Genomic DNA, 25,534 nt, shown 5'->3' on the forward strand with positions numbered 1-25,534 from the left:
TAAATGTAATGTATGAAGACTTAATGAATACCACTAACTTCTTTTTGTCCTCATTTGCAGACCATCAGAGAGATGGCACTATAGGAGCATTACAGGTGTCTTCCAAACCCACAGTGCTCCCCTTGGCATCTTCAGCATATTTCCCTGGGCAGCTACCAAACAGTTAATTCTAGTGTCATGTTTTCCTTTTTCTGATATTTTAGAAACTCAGGTGCTTAAAAATATGTCAACATGAATCAAATCCTAAAATAGCAAGTTTCAAATTTTACTTGAGCTGTTGAACTGGATCTTTTAAGTACTGCTATCTTTTATGGCAGTTTATAGGAACAGATTTGTACTTGGGGATTGGTAAAGCTTGTGAGTAAATGACATTTTTTGGTTTGTGAACATGGTGTTTTATAGAATAATAATATGTATTTTATTAAGCTATTCTTTAGAAATTCAGTTCTAAGGAAAGAGTTGATCCTTATAAGGGAGATTTCAATCATATTGAAAATCTGGGTCAACTAAAACCTGCTCATAACCTCATAGTATGCAACCAAAGAATGCTAATTCATTTTATCACTTTCATTGGTAAAGCAAAACTTTTAAATTCAACACCTGAAAATTTTGAGGGAAAATGATTACCTCCTGAGATATCTATATTATTGATGACATTTAAAGGGAAAAGTCCTAGATTTACCTTAAATAACTGAAATGAATTAAGCCTTCGTAGCATATTTTCCTTGAAACATTTAAATTTGCTACTGATGAATCAAATAAACTTGATATACTTTAAAAAATTTGGACAGTGTATTTGTGACCAGATTAAGTGCTTTAGTCATTTGAGCTGAAAAGTTTTTTAAAACTTTAGTGCTTCCTAAATGTTTATACTCATCTAGTTTTTCTCAATTTGTAGTTTTATTATGCAGTTAAATCTCTATCAGTGGAATTTTAAAACTTGGTACTACTACTAAATCTATATCATGAATGATTCATTTATTTTTGTAGTATCAACTTGGGTTGATTTCAATGTTAATAAACTATGCAAAACAAATAACTGTTAGAAGGTACAATTTTCTTCTCTTCCCTGTAACTAAAAGTTTTAAGAATTGTTCCTTTGGAAAAATTGATTTTTTAAAAATTCACCCAGAATCATAGGGCCTCATTTTGTTTTCTTATTGACAAACAATACCTGGTAGCATTCGCTAGAGTCTTCCAAATCAATGTTTGTAAAGTACTAATGCTCATGTGGTAATTTTAAAATTAGTTTCAAATACTTTATTATACAGATGAAGAAACATTTCAAGTTATTAATGATATAATAATGTTACTGAGTTCCATGGTAAGAATCTTTGCTAATTTTTTTTATGAAGCCAGTATCTTGAAACTACTGGCAATTGAAAGTGTCTTAAACTAAACTATGGATCTAATCTGAAAATTCAGTAACTAATATTAGGCAGTGATACTCCCCCTGCCCCCCCATTTAAATATACTACTGTATTAGTGAGAATACTTGGTACAGTCACTTGAAAGCACTTGCTATTCTGGAAAGAAGCCTCTTGGTGATTTTGGAAGGGGCTTTGTTGTAAATACTATGTAATATATATAAAATATTGTGACAGGTTTTGGATGTGATGCATGACATACAGGTAGCTCTCTTTTTTTAAATATAGATATCTATCTCTTTGCATATATATACACAAAGAAAGTTGAATTTTCAAAAAGATACATGCTATCATCTTGCAAATTTTTTTGTATTAAATGTATATACACTTCCAAGTGTGTTCTTTGCTCTACCTCTTAAACTTTTAGTTGCAATTGTTTTGCAGTGTAAAATTGTACATGTGTTAATAATCAAAGTGTTGCATTTAATGTTATTTCTGTAAACTCCGAGCTTTGTTAATAAACTATTTATACAGCATCTACACTTTGAAAGTCAAGTACTTCAAAGGTAATCTGCATACTTACTGCATTTTTATTTCTTTCCTCTTGTCTTCCTTGAAGAGTATTTTTTAGTGAGGGAAAAGAAATGGATGCAAAGAATGAATAATGCTTTGATTTGTTACTGTAAAAATGAGTATGGTAACAAAGCCAAACAGGCCCTATAGGAACTCACAGATCAAGACTTTTTTTAAAAAAAAAAATCATTAAAATATTTAACTTTATTAACAGAATATTTACATTTCTTTTAAGACCTTATTTAACCATAGTGAGTGTTCCAAGTTTAAAAAGCATTAAGCAATAACCACACACAAGATGAAAACAGTGTAAACTATACAGTACTTTATATACAATTTTTACAAAGTAACACTTTTTTAAATAATATAACTGGACACAAAAATATACACTTTAGAGAAATTCACATCAGTAATTGTATAAAGCTCTCCTCTAGGGTCCTGAAAATTTAGGACAAACATTAGCTCTGTAAATAAAGTGTTACTGTGACAGTCCTGAAAGGCCACTATATATATTTATCTACATATAGATATCACATTGACATTTTCAAGGCTACCAGCTTTACTATATAATTTTTAGATTATGTATTCAAGTGTTGAGGTGCTTATGATTATGCAAACATTAAAAGAATAGTGGTATAAGAAGTAGCTGGGGAACAAATTTGAGCCAGCATTTAGATTTACAGGCTCTAAACACCCCAATTTAAATTCTAAATGGCTGATACTTTCTCACTTCAAAAACAGTAGTGAATAATGTTTAAAAGTACTGCAAACAAGCTTGAAACATGATTCAGATTTAGTACAGTTTTCTTAAGAGTTTTTTTTAAATGCAAACAATTCATTTACCATTTCTTTGTTTTAGTGCATCTGCATTAAGGCTTTGAATTATTTGACCCAAGATTTTACAATATTAAAATCTGACTCAAAATTTTACAATGTTAAAACAAATAGGTCCACAACCATACTACCTACTCTGTCTCACTGAGTCAGCATAGAGTTAAAGCTCAACACCTTAAGGAAATGGTAGCAGAGACATTTGCTAATATCTAAGAAGTTACATATATAGTTTTTAATAAAACAAACAGCTTAGTGGCAAGAAATTGGTGCTAATAAACAAAAGGTTTTTCAAAAGAAATTGTAACATCTTTGGAAAACTGTCCGGTTCTTTAAGTTCCCACTTCCTTTAGTTCCCACGGAGTTCATGCAGATACAGTTCTTAAGACAATCTTAAAGTACACTGTGGATGGAAATGGAATGTATATCCAGAACTAGAGGTGAAAACTAAGACCTGGGTGCTGATAGAAAAATCTTCCTGATTTCAGTCGTCACACATTTGTGTCCTGGAGTAAAGGTTCTTTGGCCTCTCCTGGCGCTTGTGTACTATGAGGATGGCTGTGACTGCCACAGTGCTTTCTCCAACTGCTGGACCTTAAGCTTAAATTGGTATGTTCCGGAATAAACAAGGCAACAAGCAGAGCCAGCAGTACTGAACAGGCTCCAAATAGGAAGGGAGGGCCAGGGATGATGGAATTCTGAGGAAGAATAAAGTAATTAGGATTTTTACACAAGTACTTTTACTCATAAGGAGAAACTGCATACCTTTTAGTATTAACTTACGAATTACAAGCTAATTGCTCTTCTCTTTATTAAAGCCATAAATATAAAAGGCATCCCCTTTTTAGGAGAAAAGAGATACTATCACATTCTCTATAAAATTCTGGGAATAACTGGCAAAATAAGACTATGCAAAAATATTATATCATTACTTTCAGCACAAAATGTGAACACAGATGTTCTATGATTAATTTGTTAGTCCAAGGGGAAAACATTTATAGAAAGATCTCAAAAATAAAATCAGGCTGTGCGTGGTGGCTCAAGCCTGTAATCCCAGCACTTTGGGAGGCTGAGGCAGGCAGATCACTTGAGGTCAGGAGTTCGAGACCAGCCTGACCAACATGGTGAAACCTCATCTCTACTAAAAATACAAAAAAATTAGCCAGGCATGGTGGCATATGCCTGTAATCCCAGCTACCCGGGAGGCTGATGTTACAAGAATTGCTTGAACTCGGGAGGTGGAGGTTGCAGGGAGCCAAGATTGTGCCACTGCATTCCAGCCTGTGTGACAGAGTGAGACTGTCTCAAAAACAACAAAAAAACTAAAAAACAAAATCAGGTAGCATACAGTATTTACTATGGTAGCAGAATAAATGACCACTTCTTTGTTTCAAGAAGGTAATTATAATTTCAAATGACTGAAAGTAAAAAAAACGTTTAGCCCAAAATTACATTCATTCTTAGCAGAAGCTTGCACTGCCAGTTTTAATTTGTATATGGCCCACAAACATTCTTTTATTTAAAAGTAGTCTTAGTGGGTTGGAAGATTAGTGCAGACTCTACTAAATAAGCCAGGAAACTGATGAGCTGCTAACAAAATGATCAGCACTGTTTGGCATTAATTTTCAGCTGAAAGGAGGGAAATATAGCAAACAAGTGAACAAAGGTATTTACCAGCACATAAGCCTGCCTTTTGTATGAAAAGTCAGTTATACGGAACTGTGACATTAGACAAGTTTCAAAAGAGACTAGTAGTATAGAGAAATGGTTTGTTACATATGCCATTGACAAATTAGGTTGTTTAAAATTTTTCATTCTCAAGCGGAAAAAAAATACGCACAGCCAATTTTCACAAGGCGGTATGTGAAGAACACAGTCCCTTAAACTCTGGTTTTTAAGCATTTTATTCAGTCTCAAATAGAATCTCACATAAAAGTTTTCATGACCAAAAACCAGTATCTTTTAATCTAGCCAAATGAACTCTACAATTTGATCATGTGAATGAGAATTACCTGTTCAAAGTGGTGCTGAGGGCTTGTGTTTGTTCCCAAGTCTGTTCCTGTTATTGGCAGTTCTTTAAGTTCCACATGGAATATGTAGAAAATGAATCCATAGAGGGCCGGTCCCAGACCATTGCATAATCCTCGAATTCCTGTTATCATTCCTTGAACGACACCTACATTGTTTAAACAAATTATCACTTAGTAAACTACATATTTTTTCCCCTACCCTAGAACCAGTACAAATATGAAATCACTTAATCTAAAATCAAGGTTCTTATCAGACACTAGCAATTTACGGCAATGTCATTAGAAACTATTAATATTTAGAAGCTATCAGCTCTACAAAGTGCAGTAAGCTGTCCTATGCAAACATGAGCCTGGATGTAGGTGTATAGGTCTAACATAGAAACAAGTGGGCAAAACCACTTTATGCCCTAGATTACAGCCTTCAACACATGGCTGGTTAAAAAGCAGTCACGATTTCACAACTACGAATGTTAAAATTTCTCTGTCCCCAAGCAACTACTGAAGACCCCTTGTAGTCAAAAATAAAGTGGGAGGGTTACCCTGGCTGGAGTGCAGTGGCGCAAACTTGGCTCACTGCAGCCTCAACTTCCTGGGCTCAAATGCCTGGCTAATTTTTGTACTTTTTGTAGAGATGAGGTCTCACTTTGTTGCCTAGGGTGGTGGTGAACTCCTGGACTCAAGTGATCCTCCTGCCTCAGCCTACCAAAGTGTTGGGATTACAGGCGTGAGCCACTGTGCCCAGCCAAAATCACACTTTGGTTTTTTTTTTTTTTTTTTTTTTTTTTTGAGATGGAGTTAAACTCTTGTAGCCCAGGCTGGAGGGCAATGGTGTGATCTCGGCTCACTGCAACCTCCGCCTCCAGGGTTCAAGTGATTCTCCTGCCTCAGCCTCCTGAGTAGCTGGGATTACAGGTGCCTGCCGCCACGCCTGGCTAAACTTTTTTGTACTTTATTAGTAGAGACGAGGTTTCACCATGTTGGCCAGGCTGATCTCGAACTCCTGACCTTAGGTGATCCACCTTGGCCTCCCAAAGTGCTGGGATTATAAGCATGAGCCACCGTGCCTGGCAACACTGTTTTTATAGCATTTTTGTTTCTCTTTTGGATCTTTTCTCTAATTTAAAACGCAACTTGCTTTGGCCATAGGCCTTTTCTTCCTCATTTATCAACCAAGTGACAACTGCCACTGTTTTGCAGTGCCCCTTTTATCCTTATGACTAGAAAAAAACATCCTTTTCAAAGAACTATTCCTCATCTGTTGGCATCCCAAGAATTAAATGCTCCCAACAAAAAAAAAAAAGCATATGACATTAAAAATGTTTGCTATGTTACATATCTTTAGATGACTGAAACTGTAAGATTTTTCTTTTTTTATTAGAGATGGGAGTCTTGCTATGTTGCCTGGGCTAGCTTCAAACTCCTGAGCTCAAGTAATCCTCCTGCCTCAGCTTCCCAAGTAGCTGGGACAACATTCATAAAAGGTCTATGAATATATCCCACAAGGTGTCTAGCACAACACAGCAAAAACTTAATGTTTAGTTAATATTCTGTGGCCAACCTTCATCAGGAAATTTTTTTGAGACAGGTCTTTCAAGGTCTCTCACTCTGTTGCCCAGGCTGGAGTTCAGTGGCCTGATTTTGGCTCACTGCAACCTCCGCCTCTGAGGCTCAAGTGATCCTCCTACCTCAGCCTCCCAAGTAACTGGGACTACAGGCGTGCGTCACCCTGCCCAGCTAATTTTTGCATTTTAGTGATGGGGCTTCCCTATGTTGTCCAGGCTGGTCTCCAACTCCTGAACTCAAATCTGCCCACCTCAGCCTCTTGAAGTGTTGGGATTACAGGTATGAGCCACCATGCCCAGTCTCATCGGTAAATTTTCTAAGAACAGAACAGATAAGCCACATATTCTAAGTGAGAGAAAAGGGAATATGTATCTACCTAAGGATAAATACTCTAGAATCTGCTTTTCCTGTTTATATCAAAAGCAATTTTAAAATTCTCTACCCTGAAGATATACTTACGTTCAGTACACAGGAGACAGAACACAGGATTAGAACATTCTGTACTTTTAAATAATTATCGCTGGTTCCCATCAACTCACCCTGTTGATCAGCATCAGCAGTTCGCGAAACAAGTGCACTGACGGCAGGAAAGGTGATGCTAGACATGGCCGCTACTGCCCCAGCAGCCCACATCATCCTGCAATGAAAGCAGCAAAACCAAAACAGTAACTTCTTCTCCACTGTACCTGAAAGTCAAACTACATACTTAACTCATTCTTACTGTGAAATGGCTGTAGAGAAAAGGAGAACTGAACTTGCTTACTAGGTGACTATGGGCAAGTCGCTTAACAGTCTAACCCTGTATACAAAGGCAGCAACTTAATTCACAAGAGTGCTGTGAGGGTGTCATGTAAAATCGGGGTATCATGTTCCAAACTGTAAAATGTGCTGGGTATTATTTCTACAGGCAGCTGAGAGGTTATATTGAGGATAATGTATGATACAGATGAAGAAACATCATCAAATATTTCCAAACACATGAAGCCAACAAGTCTTTAGCAAAGTTCTTATGGATTTGTGATTCAGTGTGAAGATATCGCTGATTTGATCTAATCCTTCAATTGTAAAGAACAAGTAACTTGGATGTTCCTGGCTTGATGTTTAAAAGAAATGTTTTAGGTAATCCCAATTGTGAGCACCTCTTTGCAAAGGCTAGTCTGGAAAACAAACAGTCACACTCTTGATGCTTACTCCTATCCAAGTCCAAACAGAGACGAGGCAGCGAGCTGTCTGAAATATTAGTGCAAACCATGGAGCCCAGTGCTGTAATGCCTGAGCACAATAACACTATCTACGTGGGCAGCCTGACAAGCACCACTACTCAACCCCCCTGCAGGAAATCCGACTGGGAGGAAAAGCTGAGACACAGCATGAAGCTGGCACCAAAACAACTGGATTGTTTTCACTTCTGGTTTGCTATCAGTAATGATCACTGGTTATACAACTTTCTTTTTCCTAACCGGAAAAGCAAAAAATGTAAATAACGTTCAGGGCCTTGTTGCTGTGGGATTACATACTTTTTCCTAGTAACAGACTGATTTAGATTAAATGCTCCTTAAAGATTCAAAAGCTATATAATCTCATTCAAAAATTCAGCCTGTCATTTTGCTACAAAAGGTCACCTTTTTAATCCTCAAGTCATTCTAGGAGAATATATATACAATTGGCAGACTTAGACACATTTTGAAAGATAAAAAGCATAGTATGAGACGGATTACAGTCTACCGCTCAGTTGAGAAGCAAATAAAAACAGAAGGGCTAACACCAAAATTAAAACTATTAATATTAAAATATTTATACTTACCAAGGTTCTGAACCAAAGCCATACCATGCCAACTGTAATATTTGAAATCCTAGACCCAATAAAATGGTGTTCTTATTTCCAATTGACCTCATAAGTAAACTCAAGACTATGGTCTGAAAAAAAAAAAAGATTTATCGGAATAAAGTTTTAAAAAGTGACTTCTTTCAATCTATACTATAAAAGGACTATTGGTACTTTTCTACAATTTGGCTGATTTTCAGCAATAATTGCCCTGAATATGTCTGAGATCACTGGTCCAGGTCACATCAGCAGATGAAAAGTACCTCTGCTGACACAGATCCAGACTGAGAGAGAGTTAGAAAACTGAAAGATAAAACTTCCTATTCAGTACATTTCTACTGAGGACCACTTAAATCAGTAGTTGAAAATGGAAGGGTCAAAAGTTCTAATGATTTGGAGATCCCCATTATGTAATAGCCTTAAAGCTTGTTTAGGTCCAAGTTAGTCTAAAATGCTTATTTCTACAACTAAAGAAAAACTAACATAGAACAATGATTACCCATATATTATTTACCTAAGTTAATCTATTGTTGAAACCATGATGTCTTTTATAAACAGTAAATAAGTTTGATTTGGGAGAAATACAGTATACTAATTAACAGCAGACTTTAGAAAAACAGCCTGGATCATAATCTTGGCTTTGTGTGGCTCTGAGCAAGTCACTTGACTTTGAGGCTCACTTTTGTCTCTTTCCAAATGGGGATAACAGCACCTATTTCAAAACCTTGTCATGTGAATTAAATGAGATATATTTACATTAAGTTCTTAGAATTGTGCCTGGCAACAGTCAGAGTTAATAAACAATATTATCAGTGGGTGGGTTTTCTTGTGCCTCCTTTTCCTTTCAAAGTTAACAGAAATTCAGCAGTGATTTGGGAACATTAGAAAATTTTTTTTTGCTATTCTAACTAAAGTTTTTAATATATTACATAAGATAGCTAGTAAGTCCATAGACAAAGAAGTAAAAATAATACAGGAAGTCACTATTTTATGATGGGCTGACACTTTAAAACCCATAAAATGTAAGTTTTGAATTCTTTAAATTGAGATGGCCATTTAAGAATTTAATCACAAATATGCCAGTGAAAAGCAAATGACTCTTTGAAGGAATTCTGGGCAATTAGAACGCAAAGCTTTCTTCTGTAAGACTTTCACTTAAATCATGTGAGTATAAGATTGAGTTCCACAAGGCATTGCTCCCTTGTAGAATTACATTCTTCAGCAACCAAACCAGAAAAGGAAACTCGCCCAGAGCCAGCAGTTAGCTGAGAAAAACTTCAACTGAAAGAAACATTTAGGCTAGGCACAGTGGCTCATGTCTGTAATCCCAGCACTTTGGAGGACTGAGGTGGGACGACTGCTTGAACCCAGGAGTTTGAGACCAGCCTGGACAACATAGGGAGACCACATCTCTACAAAAAGTTGAAAAACTAGCCAGGCTGGTGGCACACGCCTGTGGTCCCAGCTACTCAGGAGGCTGAGTCCAGAGGATCACTCGAGACCAGGAGGTCGAGGCTGCAGGGAGCCATGATCACACCACTGCACTCCAGCCTGGGTGACAAGAGACAATCTCAAAAAAAAAAAAAAAAAAAAAAAAAAAAAAAAAATTTTGTTCACCCTTTCACTCTAAAGCCATTATTTTCCAGTCTGATAAGTATGCTAAATATTTTCCATTTTTATTGCCCCCAATCAAATGCAATCTATGTGATCATGTTGCTTTCTTCTAAGGTAGTAAATCACATGCTTCCCATGGCTTGTGGGTGGGAACTGGCGGCCAATATTATAAAAAAGAATCAGAAAGATTAGAAATGATTAGGATTCAAATTAGGGTTAGAAATAATTAAAAATGATTTTATTTGTGGAATATATCAGAGACTGGCTTTCAATTAATTATGAAAAAGGAAACTGTAAGTATACCCAAAGCTCTGTGGCCTCCAACTGTCTCAGAAGAACAGGGAACTATAATGCAAAGTCGAAGAACTTCTGGGAAACTACTTTCAAGAACATCCCTGAAGGTAGCACTTTCATCTAAAAAGCTGGGATTCTTTATATGGCTCTAGGAACTCACAGAGCAGAAAACATTTGTTCTCATTATTCACTGAGATGATGATGAGCACTCAAGGAAGAAACGCTGCTAAAAAATAGATTTCACTTATGATGAAATCCCTGGCACTTCAGCCAAGAGACAGGGCAGTGAAGAAGGCTGAGCATCAACTCCCAGCTCAGTGGGAACGGGATGGCATGGGCCAGCCGTGTCCCCTGGAGCACGTGCTCTTTCAAGAATGCTGGCCTAAGAAAGCTGAGACTTCTCAAGCATAGATCATTCATATTACCAAAAAGTACTTATAAAATGCAGTCATTTCACAGCCCTTCAACCAACGCATCTAGCCAGTAAGTAATTATCTACAGAAATGAGTATCTTTCCCTTTGTGGAAAGCTGTTCTCAAAGAATAAATCCCAGTTCAATTAAAAAAAAAGGCTCAGAATGCATTATTAGCCCCATTTCCATTTGATAGATTACATTAACTGGAGAATATATTTTCTTTTCTTTTCTTCTTTTTTCCAGAGATGGAGTCTCGCTCTGTTGCCCAGGCTGGAGTGCAATGGCATGATCTCAGCTCACTGCAACCTCCGCCTCCAGGGTTCAAGCAATTTTCCTGCCTCAGCCTCCCAAGAAGCTGGGACTACAGGCGCCCGCCAGCGCACCCGCTAATTTTTGTATTTTTAGTAAAGACGGGGTTTCACTATATTGGTCAGGCTGGTTTCAAACTCCTGACCTTGTGATTCACCTGCCTCGGCCTCCCAAAGTGCTGGGATCTCAGGCATGAGCCACCGCGCCCAGTCTTCACCCCCCACTTTTTTCCCCAAGATGGAGTTTCGCTCTTGTTGCCCAGGCTGGAGTGCAGTGGCGCAATGTTGGCTCACTGCAACCTCCACCTTCTAGGTTCAAGTGATTCTCCTGCCTCAGCCTCCCAAGTAGCTGGGATTACAGGCACGTGCCACCATGCCCAGCTAAAATTTTTTTTTTTTTTTTTTTTTGGCATTTTTAGCAGAGATGAGGTTTCACCATGTTGGCCAGGCTGGTCTCGAACTCCTGACCTCAGGTGATTCACCCACCTTGGCCTCTCAAAGTGCTGAGAATACAGGTGTGGGCCACGGCGCCTGGAGAAGAATATATTTTCTTAAGGCCATGAGATGAGTCATTAAAATTGGAAACAATTCAGATACACCAATCCCCCTTGCCTGGGGTAACATCCTATGTGCAGAATTATTGCAGCAGGCCCACTGCTGTGAAAACCTCCTCTTGGACTCTCCCCTACAGCCCATCTTGTGACCCAAAGCCCTAAAAGACACTGATACTTATAACACTCTAACTGGGAACACTGATTTTCTTCTTGAAAGCAGGAACTTTTCTCTTATTTACATTTATATCCCCAGCACCCAGTAAGTTCTTAATAAATGTTTATGGAGGCCGGGCGCGGTGGCTCAAGCCTGTAATCCCAGCACTTTGGGAGGCCGAGGTGGGCGGATCACAAGGTCAGGAGATCGAGACCACAGTGAAACCCCGTCTCTACTAAAAATACAAAAAATTAGCCGGGCGCGGTGGCGGGTGCCTGTAGTCCCAGCTACTCAGGAGGCTGAGGCAGGAGAATGGCGTGAACCCAGGAGGCGGAGCTTGCAGTGAGCCGAGATCGCGCCACTGCACTCCAGCCTGGGCAACAGCGTGAGACTCCGTCTCAAAAAAAAAAAAAAAAAAAAAAAACTAGCCGGACGAGGTGGCGGGCGCCTGTAGTCCCAGCTACTCGGGAGGCTGAGGCAGGAGAATGGCGTAAACCCGGGAGGCCGAGCTTGCAGTGAACTGAGATCCGGCCACTGCACTCCAGCCTGGGCGACATAGCGAGACTCTGTCTCAAAAAAAAAAATAAAAATAAAAATAAAAATAAATGTTTATGGAAAACATGCATAATTCTAAATGTTATAATATTCTCAACTCAATAATATTAATAATGAAACAAAATACTTAACATATACAGTGTTCTTGAACAGAAAAAAATTTTGGTGTCCCTTAATTTAACTCTCATTTTGAAGATGACAGCACCGAGTCCCAAAGGTTAAATGACTTAAGCAAGATGGCACAGCTGATTAAACAGCTAACACTAACATCAACTTTGGTTAGTCTGTTAACAAATATTTGCCAAATTCCTAATAAGACCAACTCTTATTCTTGGCCTGAAGACACAAGGGTAAGTCAAAGTATCCAAAGTATCCACACACGGACTATCTTCTCGTGGAGGAAAGATGGACATGAGCCCGCTTATTTAACAAGATATTCCAGGTTGTAGCTACTATGAACAAAATAAAATAGGGCAGCGTGACGAAGATGCTGCTTAAACCAGGATCCAGGGAAGGCCTTTCTGAAGTGCGAGTTGAAGAAGGGGAGAGCGGTAGTTATGTGAAGATCTGGGGAAAGAGAACACCGCAAGCAAGGCTGACAGCAAGTGCAAAGGCCCTGGACTGAAACAGAACACACTCAACCATGTGGAGAGTGGAGGAAAATGACACAATAAGGAGTCTAGATTTTATTCTGGTTGCAAAGGAAAGTAAGTTTTAAATAGGCAAGATGCGATTAAATTTCCATTTTACAAAAATTACTCTGCCAAGTGCAGAATGAACTATAGTGAGGCAAGATGGAGGCAGAGAGACCAGATGGAGGATACGGCCACGGCTCAGATTGGGTTCCTACCAATGGAGAATATCAGAAACGCTCTGATTCGAGATGTATTTTGGAGACAGAGGTGATAGGAAGTATCATTTGATGGGCTGAATGTAGGCTAGGGAGAAAGGATTCATGAATGTTGCTAAGGTCTCTCTCTGGCCCCCAAAACCAGGTGGTGGTAAAGCCACTGAATGAGATGAGGAGCATAGGGGTGGCAGGCAGGGGATAGAACCCAGATTTTAATTTTGGCCATGTTAAGACTGAGATACCCAGCCAATGTGTCACATACAAGCTCGGGGACTGGACTGGAGGTGTAGTGTGGGAGTCACCCCCATAGAGAGGGCTGGATAGGAAAGCACAAGAGAAAAAAGAAATGTGTAGAACTAACTATATCAATGTTCTCATGTAAACACTTACTTAGTGCAAGTGTTAGGAACTCATATACCTACTGGTGCCCAGGAAGCAACAGGGCTGCCGGCAAACCAGAAAGAAAAGGTTCCAAAGGGGACAGCAACTACTTGGCTCTCGCTGGAAGGTTGGCCCACACCTAGTTACCAGATCTAATCATTTTGGGAGAGAAGCTGCATAACCATAATTTCACATAACACTTCCCAACTTTAAAGTGTTTACTATTAATTTTTAAAGTTTTTTTTTTTTTTTAAACATTATGAAAAAAACAATGACATTTAGTTTAGCAACTCCTGGCAATTCAGGGTGCCAGGGTGACAAAAATGAATATAATACAATCCTGACCTCATGATCTACTCAGAGGTCCGCTAGAGCTGACAAAGTAAGGCAATAAACAGAGATAAAATCTCTACTACAGTGTATTCTGTACAATGATAGAGATATGCCCACATTAGCATGGGAACCCAGAAAAGGGATACTTAGGGTGGAGGAAGGGGAGGCAGAAAGAATAGCAGGAACAAAAGCACATGGGTAAGAAATACAGCAAACAGGCGTAACTGGAGAGCTATCAGCAGCTCCCTGCTGCTGGAGAGGAAGGAGAAATACATTGGTTTTTCAGTGGTTTGGGAGGTCAACAGGGGACAAGTCATTCTCAATTGTATATTATTTCTGCATAAACGAGAATACAAGATCATTCTTCCACCTTTGAGGCTACACATGTAATAATGTAGTAGTTCATATATAATGATATAAAGTGTTGATTCTTACTTCTCTATAAGCACCGATACCTAAATGGTCACTTAAGGACCTTGTTCCTCACGGACTGTGACTGTCATGCTGTATCAGCAATGGTGGTTAGAGGGTTGCTTGCACCTTTGGGTCTTACTGTCGTCAGGTCTCTGCTGCTGCACTTATCTTTCCAATACAAATCCAGCTACATCCCTCTCCTTTCTTTACCTGTCTGCCCTGCCAGATTCTGCACTCTCAGAGACTGTCTTTCATCTTGTAACCTAGTGCCAGGTGCCATCTGCTGAACAGAGAAAAAATACTCTCAAAAGCACCTTGCACTCATCACTCGGTCTGCAGTGTCACTGACTAAATTTATTAGATGCATACAGCTCCCATGGTCATTTAAGTAAGAAACAGAACTAAGACCTTATAGCTATCAATCTCTTACGTGTCATTACAGTATTAGTCTGCTCTCTTCATCTAAATCTGAAACAAAATGTTAGCAAATCTAACGTCGGCAATGTATGAAAAAGATACTCATGACCAGGCTGATTACATCCGTTGCAAGGTTGGGTTAATCTTTGATAATTCATCAAGTTCTACACATACTGTGTATTTTCCTTACACTTTTTTTTTTTTTTTTTTTGAGACACGGTCTCATTCTGTTGCCCATACTGGAGTACCATGGCACAAGTGTGGCTCACCGCACCCTCGACCTCCCAGGATGAAGCAATCCTCCCATCTCAGCTTCCTGAGTAGCTGGGATTACAGGCACACACCACCACACTGGGCTTTTTTTTTTTTTTTTTTTTTTGGTAGAGATGGGGTTTTGCCAAGTTGCTTCAGCTGGTCTTGAACTCCTGGGCTCAAGTAGTCCCCCATCTTGGCCACCCAAAGTGCTGGGCCTACAGACATGAACCACCGCACCTGACCTCAAAAACTTTTTTTAAAGCCATTTTTATATAAAGGCTACAGTATATTTTCCCCCAAAGTTGAAAAGCACTTTTCTCATGGCTAGGAATGAATACTTAAATGCATTGTTTTTCCAGACTGATGATTCTCAGGACAAACCTGAAGCCAGAAATAGTACTAATACTCAACACCAAGTATATGTATGTGCAGAGGCTTGGGGTGGCATATGGGATTTAAATTTGAAATTTGTTGTTAAACCCACCAAAACAGAATGAATCATGAGATCTGCAGAAGGAACCCTACTCGAAAAATGGTGAACCATCCAAGAATCAATTAAAAATACCCTAGAATAAAATTAAGTTGCAATCTAGTAGATTACATCTAAGGTGAGAAAAAGTATTAACTTAGACTAGATTATCTTCATAGAGTCTCGGAAACAGAAAGCCAAATAGCAAGAAAGGGGGCGGGGCTTTTTCACAGAAAGGAGGACGACGTTCTGTGATGTTGGGGAATTATGGAGGCCACCAGAGAAAACTGGTACTCTTATTATTCAACAGAAATTGTTTGGAAGCCAGGATGAAGTATCTCCTCAGAAAATCCAAATTCCTGTGTTGATTAATATCTTATTCATTACACAACAACTGTTTCCCAACTGAGCTGCCAAGATACACACTTTCATGTCATTCTGCTGCTCAGAACCCACCAATGACTTCCTATCTTACTCAAGTCTTATGAGGACCTGCAAGTCCCCCGTGATCTGGTCCCTCACTACCTCTTGGACTTCAGTTTCTAAAATGCTCTCAACTGTTCACTCAACGGGAGCCGCACTGGCCCCCTGTTGTTTCTTACACAGGCCAGCTCCAGTCTCTCCTGAGAACTTTGTTTGTACTGTTTAGAATTCTCTTCTTCCAGATAATCCTACAGCTTGCTCCTCATACCTTTGGGTCTCTGCTCAAATGTCACCTTGCATTAGCAAAGTCTTCTCAACCATGCCCCCTGTGCCTTAAGACCTTTCCCCCAAGTCACTCTCTATATGACCCTTAGCTTTTTTCTCTGTTCTCAATACACCTGATATGTTTACATTGGTGTTTTTGTTTTCTGTCTTATCCCACCAGAATGTAAACTCTACAAGAGCAAGAATTTAGTTAAGTTCACTGCTGTATCCCCAGTGCCTGACACACGGTAGGTATGCAGTAAGTATCTGTTGAATGAGTGAATAAATAGGGCAAGGACTAACAGACACGAAACTTCTAACTTCATCCAGGCATATATCCTAGTATACATCAATAAACTAGCTTTTACATTTATATATCCTACATTAATATATGTCAGTCCCAAAAATTTGATCAACAAACAAACTGAATTTCTGAACCTATCAACCTCAGACTCCTGATGTTGTTGATTCCACCCAGATACCATCACTAGATGAGGCCCTAGTCTGGATGGCCAGCCAGGCTCACTCTACGACATCACTCTAACTAAAAAAAGAAACTCACCTGTGCAATAATGGAAAGAATGCCAAGGACTGCTATAAACGCTGCAACACTTTCTGGTGAAAATTTCATTATCTAGAAGGGTTTCCAGAAAAGGTAACATTAATGAATACAAATGTATACCAGATAGAAAACTAATGCAGCTACTTGTACATTAACATTAAATGGGCCAGAAAAAAATAAATGTAATTCATTTATAAACAAAGAATTCCTCAGAGGAAATACAACAAATCTTAACATACTAAAAATGCCTACTTATCCATGGTGGGTCCCTCAGTGTGGATATACTACATTGGAGATACTTATCAAGAACTCAGAATCATTTTACAAATAAATATTGCAGTATTTTGTGCATTTTACATGTATTGGTTAAAGGCTTGATTTCTGTCTAGTGAGACTAGTGTCAAGGAGAAAAAAACTCGTTTTTGCTCTCATTTTGGCTAGTTGCTCTACTTACATATGCTCCAAATCACAAAGAAGCTGGAGCAGGTGAAGGGGTTAAATCATCCCATCACTTCTACAACCAACAAATAAACTCAAACCACCTATATGGACAGGGAAAACTATCTTTCTTAGACAGAAATAAGTCAAAATCTTAATATACCAAATACTCCCATAAGAAATGCACAAGGAACATCAGCCACACGGAACAGGAGGTTAAGTCTAGTGGACTAAATGGTATTCTTTTTTTTTTTTTTTTTTTTTTAATTTTGAGACAGAGTTTTGCTCTTGTTACCCAGGCTGAGTGCAATGGCGCAATCTCGGCTCACTGCAGCCTCCGCCTCCCGGGTTCAAGTGATTCTCCTGCCTCAGCCTCCCAAGTTGCTGGGATTACAGGTGCCTGCCACTACGCCTGGCTAGTTTTTGTATTTTTAGTAGACACAGGGTTTTGCCATGTTGGCCAGGCTGGTCTCGATCTCCTGACCTCAGGTGATCTGCCCACCTTGGCCTCCCAAAGTGCTCAGATTACAGGCGTGGGTCACTATGCCAAGCCCAATGATATTCATCTTTAAAGGCCACTTCTATTATAGTTCTCTCAAGATTCAGTATTTTTATAAAGCACTGGACAATGAAGGAAAAGTCCCCCTCAGTAGAAGCGGATTTTACCTGTCTGAGGTATAGAAAAAAGCTGGAATATTGGCCCGCCTCTGGAAGGTAGGAGAGAAACACCGTGATGCAGATGAGCAGCACTATGGAATCTTGGCCGACTTTTTTTAAGGACTAGAACAAGAAAAAGACTGATTGATATAAGGTTTTATGTCAAAACCACTGAACTGCTCTTAAGAATACGCAGAGATTCCTTTTGGCAGTGTACGCGAGGACAACTAGTTGTCCTTTTTAGTTTATTTCATATTCCCCAAACTATTCTGAAAAACATTTCAAAATGTTAAAAGAAAAACCCAAGATGTTTTCCCAAAAGAAATATCCACAACAAAATATTAATGCTGCACTGAATCGTGCACTTTTTTATCAAGAAGGAAAAGGTATAAACTTACCGCAAAAGGGTCAGCTTGTTCCCAGGAAATGGGTGCTCCCCAGGATGCTGGCCGCATCTTCTCAGGCAACGACTCTGGCACAGCAACAAGGATAAAACAAATATCTAGCAAAGCTATTGCCGTAGCTAAGACCACCACCAAGCTGTCCCCATATACTCGTCCAAGATAAGCTCCAATTGCAGGACTGGTGACTAAACTTGCAGCAAATGTTGCTGAAACCTGCAATAAATTAAGGATAGATAGAGATTAGTCAGGCTACCTTTTTTCTTCAACACCACATAACTCCTTTCATAATCTTGATTTATGTCAGAACTTCTGTTGCACACCCTCCCTTTCCTCTTCCTACCTGTGTCATTTATCTTTTTTTTTTTTGTGGGGGCAAGAGGGTGGAGCTGGGTCTTGCTCTGTCGCCAGGCTGGAGTGCAGTGGTGCCATCATGGCTCACAGTAGTCTTGATCTCTCAGGCCCAAGAGATCTTCCTGCCCGAAGATCTCCTGATGGGGCTACAGGCACACACCACTATGCCCAGCTAATTCTGTGTATTTTTTATAGAGATGGAAGTCTATGTTGCCCAGGCTAGTCTTGAACTCCTGAGCTCAAGCGATCCTCCCACCTCAGCCTCTGAAAGTGCTAGGTGTATAGGTATGAGACACCAAGCCTGGCCCCACTTTTCTTATACTCTCTCCTTTGACAGGAAAAGTAAAGAATTAGATTCTTGCCTAAAAACAGCCTGGGTAACATGGAGAAATCCTGTCTGTACAAAAAAAAAAAAAAGAAAAATTAGCTAGGCATGGTGGTGTGCACCCAGCTGCTTCAGAGGCTGAGGTGGCAGAATTCCTTTGAGCCAGAAAGGCGGAGGTTGCAGTGAGCCATGACAGCACCACTGCACTCCAGCCATGGTGACAGAGTGAGACGCCATCTCAAAAATAAATGATAGCCTCTCAGGACACTGTCTTCAAACTTCTAAGCCTTGAAGCCCTCTGTTCCAATAAATCCTATTGGCAAATTCATAAGTAAAACAGATTGTTTAAGAAGATTGGGTGTGGTGGCTCATGCCTGTAATCTCAGCACTTGGGGAGGCCAAGGTGGGAGGACTGCTTGAAGCCAGAAGTCTGTGACCAGCCTGGGCAACAGAGCAAGACCCCACCTCTATTTAAACTGTTTAACTCTTTTTAGTTGAGGAAGGGTTGAGGGCCTGGGCACTGCACAAACGCCCCTCCTTGACTGCCAGTCCTGCTAGTCCTTAGGGGAGGGGTGTCCAATTTTTTGGCTTCCCTGGGCCACACATAAAATACACTAACACTAACAATAGCTGATGAGCTTAAAGAAAAAAAAAATCGCATAATGTTTTAAGCAAGTTTATGAATTTCTGTTGGGCCATGTGTGCAGGCTGTGGGCCACGGGTTGGACAAGCTTGCTTTAGGGCATCTCCATAAACCCGTAAGGGCTCTCTGTGAAAGGAGTCTAAAACCCACTGCACTAAGGAAATCCAATTTCATTGTGACTTTTCCAATATTAAAATTAAATGAACTTTTATCTTGATACATACTGAAGGGCTAGCTGAAATAAAGCTTAAAGACTTTGAGGTTCCTCTTCTCATCAATAATATGTTAAGCCCTGGAACAAAACTGAACTTGGTAATCTTTTTAGTTGGCAGGATTAGGAAGAATGAAATCATAGATAAATTAAGAACATCTCTAAAACTCTGAGGAAGTCTATTTTTTAAGCCTGGTGAAGATGAAGATTAAAGCTGAAAAGGACACAAGCAGAGCAAACCTGTTAACCTCAGACATTTCTAGCCTACTGGACAACAGCCTACAAATTAGCAGATGTGACAGCAGGTAACAATTCCTAAAAATAGCACTCTTAGGTGAAGTGGCACCTGCCTATATTCCCAGCTACTCAGGAGGCTGAGGTGGGAGATCACTTGATCCCAAGAGTGAGTCCAGTCTGGGCAACATAGTAACACCCTGTCTCGAAAGGAAAGAGGAAAGGAAAGCAAAGGGAAAAGGGAAAGAAGAGGAGCGGAGAGGAGGAGAAAGGAAAAGGGGAGAGGGAAGAGAAAAGGGGAAGGAAAGGGTTAAAAAAGGGAAAGGTAAGGAAAAGGGGAAAGGGGAAGGGAAAAGAAAAGGAAAGAAAAAGAAAAAAGAAGGGAAGGGGAAAGGAAAGGAAAGGGAAAAGGGGAAGGGAAAGGCAAAAGGGGAAGGGAAAGGAAAGGGAAAAGGGAAGGGAAAGGAAAGGGAAAAGGGAAGGGAAAGGAAAGGGAAAAGGGAAGGGAAAGGAAAGGGAAAAGGGAAGGGAAGGGAAAGGGAAAAGGGGAGGGGAAAGGAAAGAGAAAAGGGAAGGGAAAGGAGAAACGTGAAAGTGAAAAGGAAAGGGGAAAGTGAAAGTGAAAAGTGGAAAGGGGAGGGGAGGGGAGGGGAGGGGGAAGGGAAGGACAAAGGAAAGAGAGGGAAGAGAAGGAAAGGAAAAAGGATCATATTCTTTTAAAACATAATTGGAGATTAATGTTGGAATTTTATTCTGTTTCTATGCCATTTTTGACTTTTGGATGGAGAACTTAAACTTCACAAGAATGCTTACTTGCAACTCTATTGCTTAAGGCAAGCAATTCAATTTTCAAAGGTCAATTATTTGAACAAATACATAAAATTATAGTAATTTCAAACATCTAGCTATTAATCAAATGTCCATCAACTTGTGAATGGATAAGAATATACTACACAGCAATTTAAAAAAACTACTGGCCAGGTGCAGTGGCTCACGCCTGTAATTCCAGCACTTTGGGAGGCTGAGATGGGTGGATCACTTGAGTTTAGGAGTTTGAGACCATCCTGGGCAACATGGTGAAACTCCATCACTACAAAACATACAAAAATTAGTCGTCCCAGCTACTCGGGAGGCTGAGGTGGAAGGATCACTTGAGGCAGGGAGGCAGAGGGAGAGAGAGGCTGCAGTGAGCTGTAACGGCACCACTGCACTCCACCGTGGGCAAGAGAGTGAGACCCTGTCTCAAGAAGAAAAAAATTAGCTGGGCATGGTGGATCACGCCTGTGGTCTCAGCTGCTTTGGAGGCTGAGGCAGGAGAATCATTTGAACCTAGGAGGCAGAGGTTGCAGTGAGCCAAGATCGCACCACTGCACTCCAGCCTGGGTGACACAGTGAGACTCCATCTCAACAAAAAACAAAACAACAACAAAAATACACACACACACACATACATATAGATATATATATTCACATGTGGTGGTCATTTTGTTATTGCAGCCCTGGTGTGGTTTCAGAGGGACCCAGATCTCAGCAGGGCTCTGGCACAACTGTGGGGAAAGGGATAATGGTTCTCACTATGAGGGTCACTGAAAACATTTGAGGGCACTTACAGAGATCACATTTGCGATACAGTGAGCAAAAGTCAGAGTACAGTTGTTTCATGTCATTTCCCTTCTCAATTCTCCCCACTTGGTAGCCATTCCTTTCTGCTCAGAAAAAAGACCAAAGGGTCACCCTATACCCCCCAACCCCCTTTTTTTCAGACAGGTCTCACTCTGTGGCTCATGCTGGAGTGCAGTGGTGCGATCACAGCTCACTGCAACCTCAACCTCTCAGGCTCAAGTGATCCTCTCACCTAAGCCGCCCAAGTAGCTGGGACTACAGGCACATACCACCACACCTGGCTAATTTTTAAAGTTTCTGTATAGATGGGGTCTCACTCTGTTGCCCAGGCTAGTCTCAAACTCCTGGGCTCAAACAATCCTCCTGCCTCAGCCTCCCAAAGTGCTGGGATTACAAGCCACTGCACTCGGCCCTCCAACTTTTTTTTTTTAAGAGACAAGGTCTCGCTCTGTACCCCAGACTGGAGTGTAGTGGCATGATCAGAGCTGCAGCCTCAAACTCCTGGCCTCAAGCAATCCTCCTGCCTTGGTCTCCCAAACCAGTGGTATTACAGGCATATGCCACTGTGTTCGGCCACTTCCCCATGTTTTTTCTGCATCCATATTATTTCTAGAAGATTTAAGTTTCCTTTTTTTTTTTTTTTCCAGAACATGTCTTAATACACAGAACCTCCAGATTGAAAATTGTTAATTTCAAAACTTTGGCTATGGGAAAATAAATTATTTCAGTCAAAAAACAAACCCCAAATTGGGTTACGGTGTTGTTTGCACAACTGTATAAATTTACTAAAATTCACTGAACTATACTCACAAAAAGGATAAATTTTATGGTATGTAAATCATAGCTTAGATGATTTTTTAAAAATCCTGGCTATCCAGTCTCATATCATTTAATGTTCCAAATTTACAACTGAAATTATTAGTTTTTTCTTTTTACTTTTTTTTTTTTTTTTTTAATAGAGACAAGGTTTCACCATGTTGGCCAGGCTGGTCTCGAACTCCTGATCTCAAGTGATCTGCCTGCCTTGGCCTCCCAAAGTGCTGAGATTACAGGTGTGAGTCACCAAACAGGCCAGAAATCATTAGTTCTTTTTCTAAGTTTCTCTCTATAGGTGTTTCCGTCCCATAAATCTTATGATTCTTCATTATAATGTCCTTTGAATCAGAAATCAGTCCCTTTTAAAACTAATTCAGCCCAACACAATATTCGGTCCTTATTTATCAAAAGGTATTTGTCTCACATTTACTGAAATGCATCACTGTCCTATTTCAGGCTATTCAGTAGTGATCTATTATTGTGCCTATAGTAGTCATTCTATTAGTAGGCTTTTTTCCTTTAATTCCTAGATTTGATAGATGACAGATTATACTGCCATAATTTAGTTTGCCAAAAGAGTGTTAAGGAGTTGGCAAACTACCACTATGGCTAAAATCTGGCTAAGTGGTTCTTACGTTCTTACAGAGTTGATCAATATAAATACACATGCAAAAACAAAAGAATGGGACAGAGACTATATGTGGCCCACAAAGCCACAAAAAAAGGTTTGCAGATCCCTGAGCTAGATGTTAGCCTGTTGTATTCTAGATTAGACATTGAGTAGTGACTTTTTTAAACTCTTGACATACTAAATAATTGTTATTTTTAGGATGCTGTTAAAAAGAACTCTACAAGGTAAAATATACTATAATTTCAATTCTGATATGTGACTCATATCTCCTGAATGAAAAGTATCAAAACTTACATAGCCTCACAGTACAAAAAAATTTTAAATGTAGTCTAATGAACGATTTTATTACAAAATATATTTTATGCAAATATCTTATAATGCAAAGGTTTGCACTCCTTATATCTACCTTAAAAACAAGGCATTTCTCAGCAGGTACAAAAGGTACAGAATAAACACACATACCAGTCCATAAGCCATACTTCTTTCATGCTCTTGAGTTATATCTGCTACATATGCAAATACCACAGAAAAAGTCACTGCAAAAACCCCGGAAACAGAGATAACAGCAAAGTACCACCTAGGAATGAAAGACAACAAGAAATGGTTAGAGCAATTACCATTATTTTAATCTTTCATTTTTATAAGTTAATTAAGAGTAAGAGCAGCTCATGTCAGTCAACAGCTTACTAGGATAGTTCATGGATTAACTCTTCCATAAACATAAGCCACAGATATTATGAAAACATAGGGCTACAAGGAGCTCTTCAATAGCAACTCAGTTACTCTACAGGAATACTTAAAATTAGATCATGTATTCAGGCAAATCTTTTGACCAACTATTGAATTGTTAAGTGGTTTTGTTTTTACTGCCAAAAACAGCAGCAAACTAAAGTATATTATAATCCATCCATTACTGTTTTTCATCACTAGACAAAAAACAAAATCCAGTAAACAAGACTGAGGAACAAGTTTCTTCATATTTATCTTGAGCCTCTATATAGTAACTAAATGTTTTCCATAAGTTATCTTTAGCTTTTCAAATGCTGGCAAAATAAATAACTCAGTTTCACAAAGAAAAAACCTATATGGCAGTGTCCAGTGTTAATAAAACTGAGAATAGACAGTTACTATAAAGAGTGAACAAAATATTTAAAAAGCAAATTATATTTTGCTATAAATAATTCCAAAATATCTAGCTGGGAATAAGAAGTTTCTATTGTAATACTGATGTTTAGTTTCTGAAAATCATATATGATCATGATGAACTTTCAAAATATCATTTCACCAAGACTATGATTACTAAAATTTTTCTAACACACCACTTAACACAGCAAATTCTTTGTTCATTCTATGTTCAATCTTTGGTAAGATTTCATGTGCATGAGCGGCCTTCATCAAAGGCTTGGTCTATTAGAGTTGTACCTCATCTACGAGAAGAAGATCCTGCCCCACATAAACCTGTGGGCCGTTGTAGATAACACCATGGAAATAAAGCCCATCCATGATGTAGAACTAACTAACATTAATACTAAGTGGAGTAAAAAGAACATTAGTCAGAATAAATCTACAACCAAATTGGGCTCTGACTTTAGGACAATTATTCCCTTTTTGTTGGCTTTCCTTCCCTTGCCTCCTGAATGAAAAAAAAAAAAAACTGATTTTAATCAAGGTGGCCTTGAGTCCAGCCTCTTGTAACTAGGAGCAGCATATCCCTGAAATCTGACCAAAGAAATGCAAGCAGAGATGGGATGGGAATTCTGTAAAGTTTCCTTAAAAGAAGGCGATGTGCTCTTCTTAGCAACTCCTTCCACCTTGCTCTCAGTATTATGACTTGATGGCTGGAGCTCAAGAAGCCACTTTGTTGAATGAGGTGAGAGATAAGGATGGAAGAACAGCAAGACAGAAAAAGTCTGCTCCACTGGAACTGCCACACCAGCTCCAGACTGCTCAACTGCAGGTGTTTTTTCACATGAAAAGAGAAATAAACTTGATTTTTAAGCAACTATTATTTTGGGTTTTGATATGTAGCAAAATCTATTCCTAACTAATATAGATAATGACAAACTTTGCGTCTGTTTTTTAACATTCTATACAAGAAAAAAAGTTAGCAATCCTATCCAGTCCCCAAAATATTTTTGAAATTTGGGTTCTGGAATCCAAAATTAAGTTAGCCAAAAGTCTAGATGCCTCCAACAGTGTCATCTATTTCTAAAATCTTTATGAACTATTACCTACTATATTTTTAGAAGCCTTCTTATCTGTGTGAAAGAATAAATGTATTAGAAAAATAAAATTAAAACCTCATAACCAAGATCGCCCAAGTGAAAGAAATAAAGGAACATTAAGAAAACAATAACTGAAAGTGATATTTAGTTGCTATAATCCAAATGTGCACGTACCATGGGCTGATCTTCATTAAAGGAATTGGGGCACATGTGAAAAATACTGTTAGCAGCAAGAAGGATTTTCGGCCCCAAACATCAGAAAGAGCACCAATAAGCGGGGCACTAAGGAATGACAACAAACCCTAAAAGAATTAAATGAAAAAAATGAAAACCACACATCTACAAACATGAACCAAAAATAATTTTACTCCTATAGAAAAATTTTCAACAACTTTGCTTCTAAAGTAAATATATCACAAACTTTTAAATAAATAATGAATTGCTTATCTACACATAATTTTAAAATTTCCCAAGACAGTTTAAAATCATCTGTAGGGCTCCAGGTGGGTATTAAATACGAACTGC

The 25,534-nt window shown here is 39.2% G+C and overlaps 2 protein-coding genes across 5 annotated transcripts in view; one reads left to right on the forward strand and one right to left on the reverse strand.

Moving 5' to 3' along the window:
* LOC105485462 (SAS-6 centriolar assembly protein) overlaps positions 1-1,581 on the forward strand; it is a 48,332-nt gene extending 46,751 nt beyond the window's left edge. For all 4 annotated transcript variants that reach the window (XM_011747832.3, XM_011747833.3, XM_024793975.2 and 1 more), the window contains one exon: positions 61-1,581. In XM_011747832.3, coding sequence (XP_011746134.3) covers positions 61-167 — 107 coding nt within the window. In that variant the 3' untranslated portion in view covers positions 168-1,581. The remainder of the gene's footprint in view (positions 1-60) is intronic.
* A 144-nt stretch (positions 1,582-1,725) lies between these two features.
* Positions 1,726-25,534, reverse strand: part of LOC105485463 (major facilitator superfamily domain containing 14A) — a 47,608-nt gene continuing 23,799 nt past the window's right edge. The window contains exons 4-12 of the mRNA XM_011747836.3: positions 25,184-25,311; positions 23,247-23,361; positions 17,945-18,163; positions 17,556-17,669; positions 16,452-16,523; positions 8,169-8,281; positions 6,904-7,001; positions 4,784-4,947; positions 1,726-3,469 (exon numbers count right to left, since the gene is read on the reverse strand). Of these exons, the coding sequence (XP_011746138.1) occupies positions 3,263-3,469; positions 4,784-4,947; positions 6,904-7,001; positions 8,169-8,281; positions 16,452-16,523; positions 17,556-17,669; positions 17,945-18,163; positions 23,247-23,361; positions 25,184-25,311 (1,230 nt within the window). The 3' untranslated portion in view covers positions 1,726-3,262. The remainder of the gene's footprint in view (positions 3,470-4,783; positions 4,948-6,903; positions 7,002-8,168; positions 8,282-16,451; positions 16,524-17,555; positions 17,670-17,944; positions 18,164-23,246; positions 23,362-25,183; positions 25,312-25,534) is intronic.

The sequence above is a fragment of the Macaca nemestrina genome, chromosome 1 (assembly GCF_043159975.1).
Source record: "Macaca nemestrina isolate mMacNem1 chromosome 1, mMacNem.hap1, whole genome shotgun sequence".
In the NCBI taxonomy this organism is placed as follows: domain Eukaryota; kingdom Metazoa; phylum Chordata; class Mammalia; order Primates; family Cercopithecidae; genus Macaca; species Macaca nemestrina.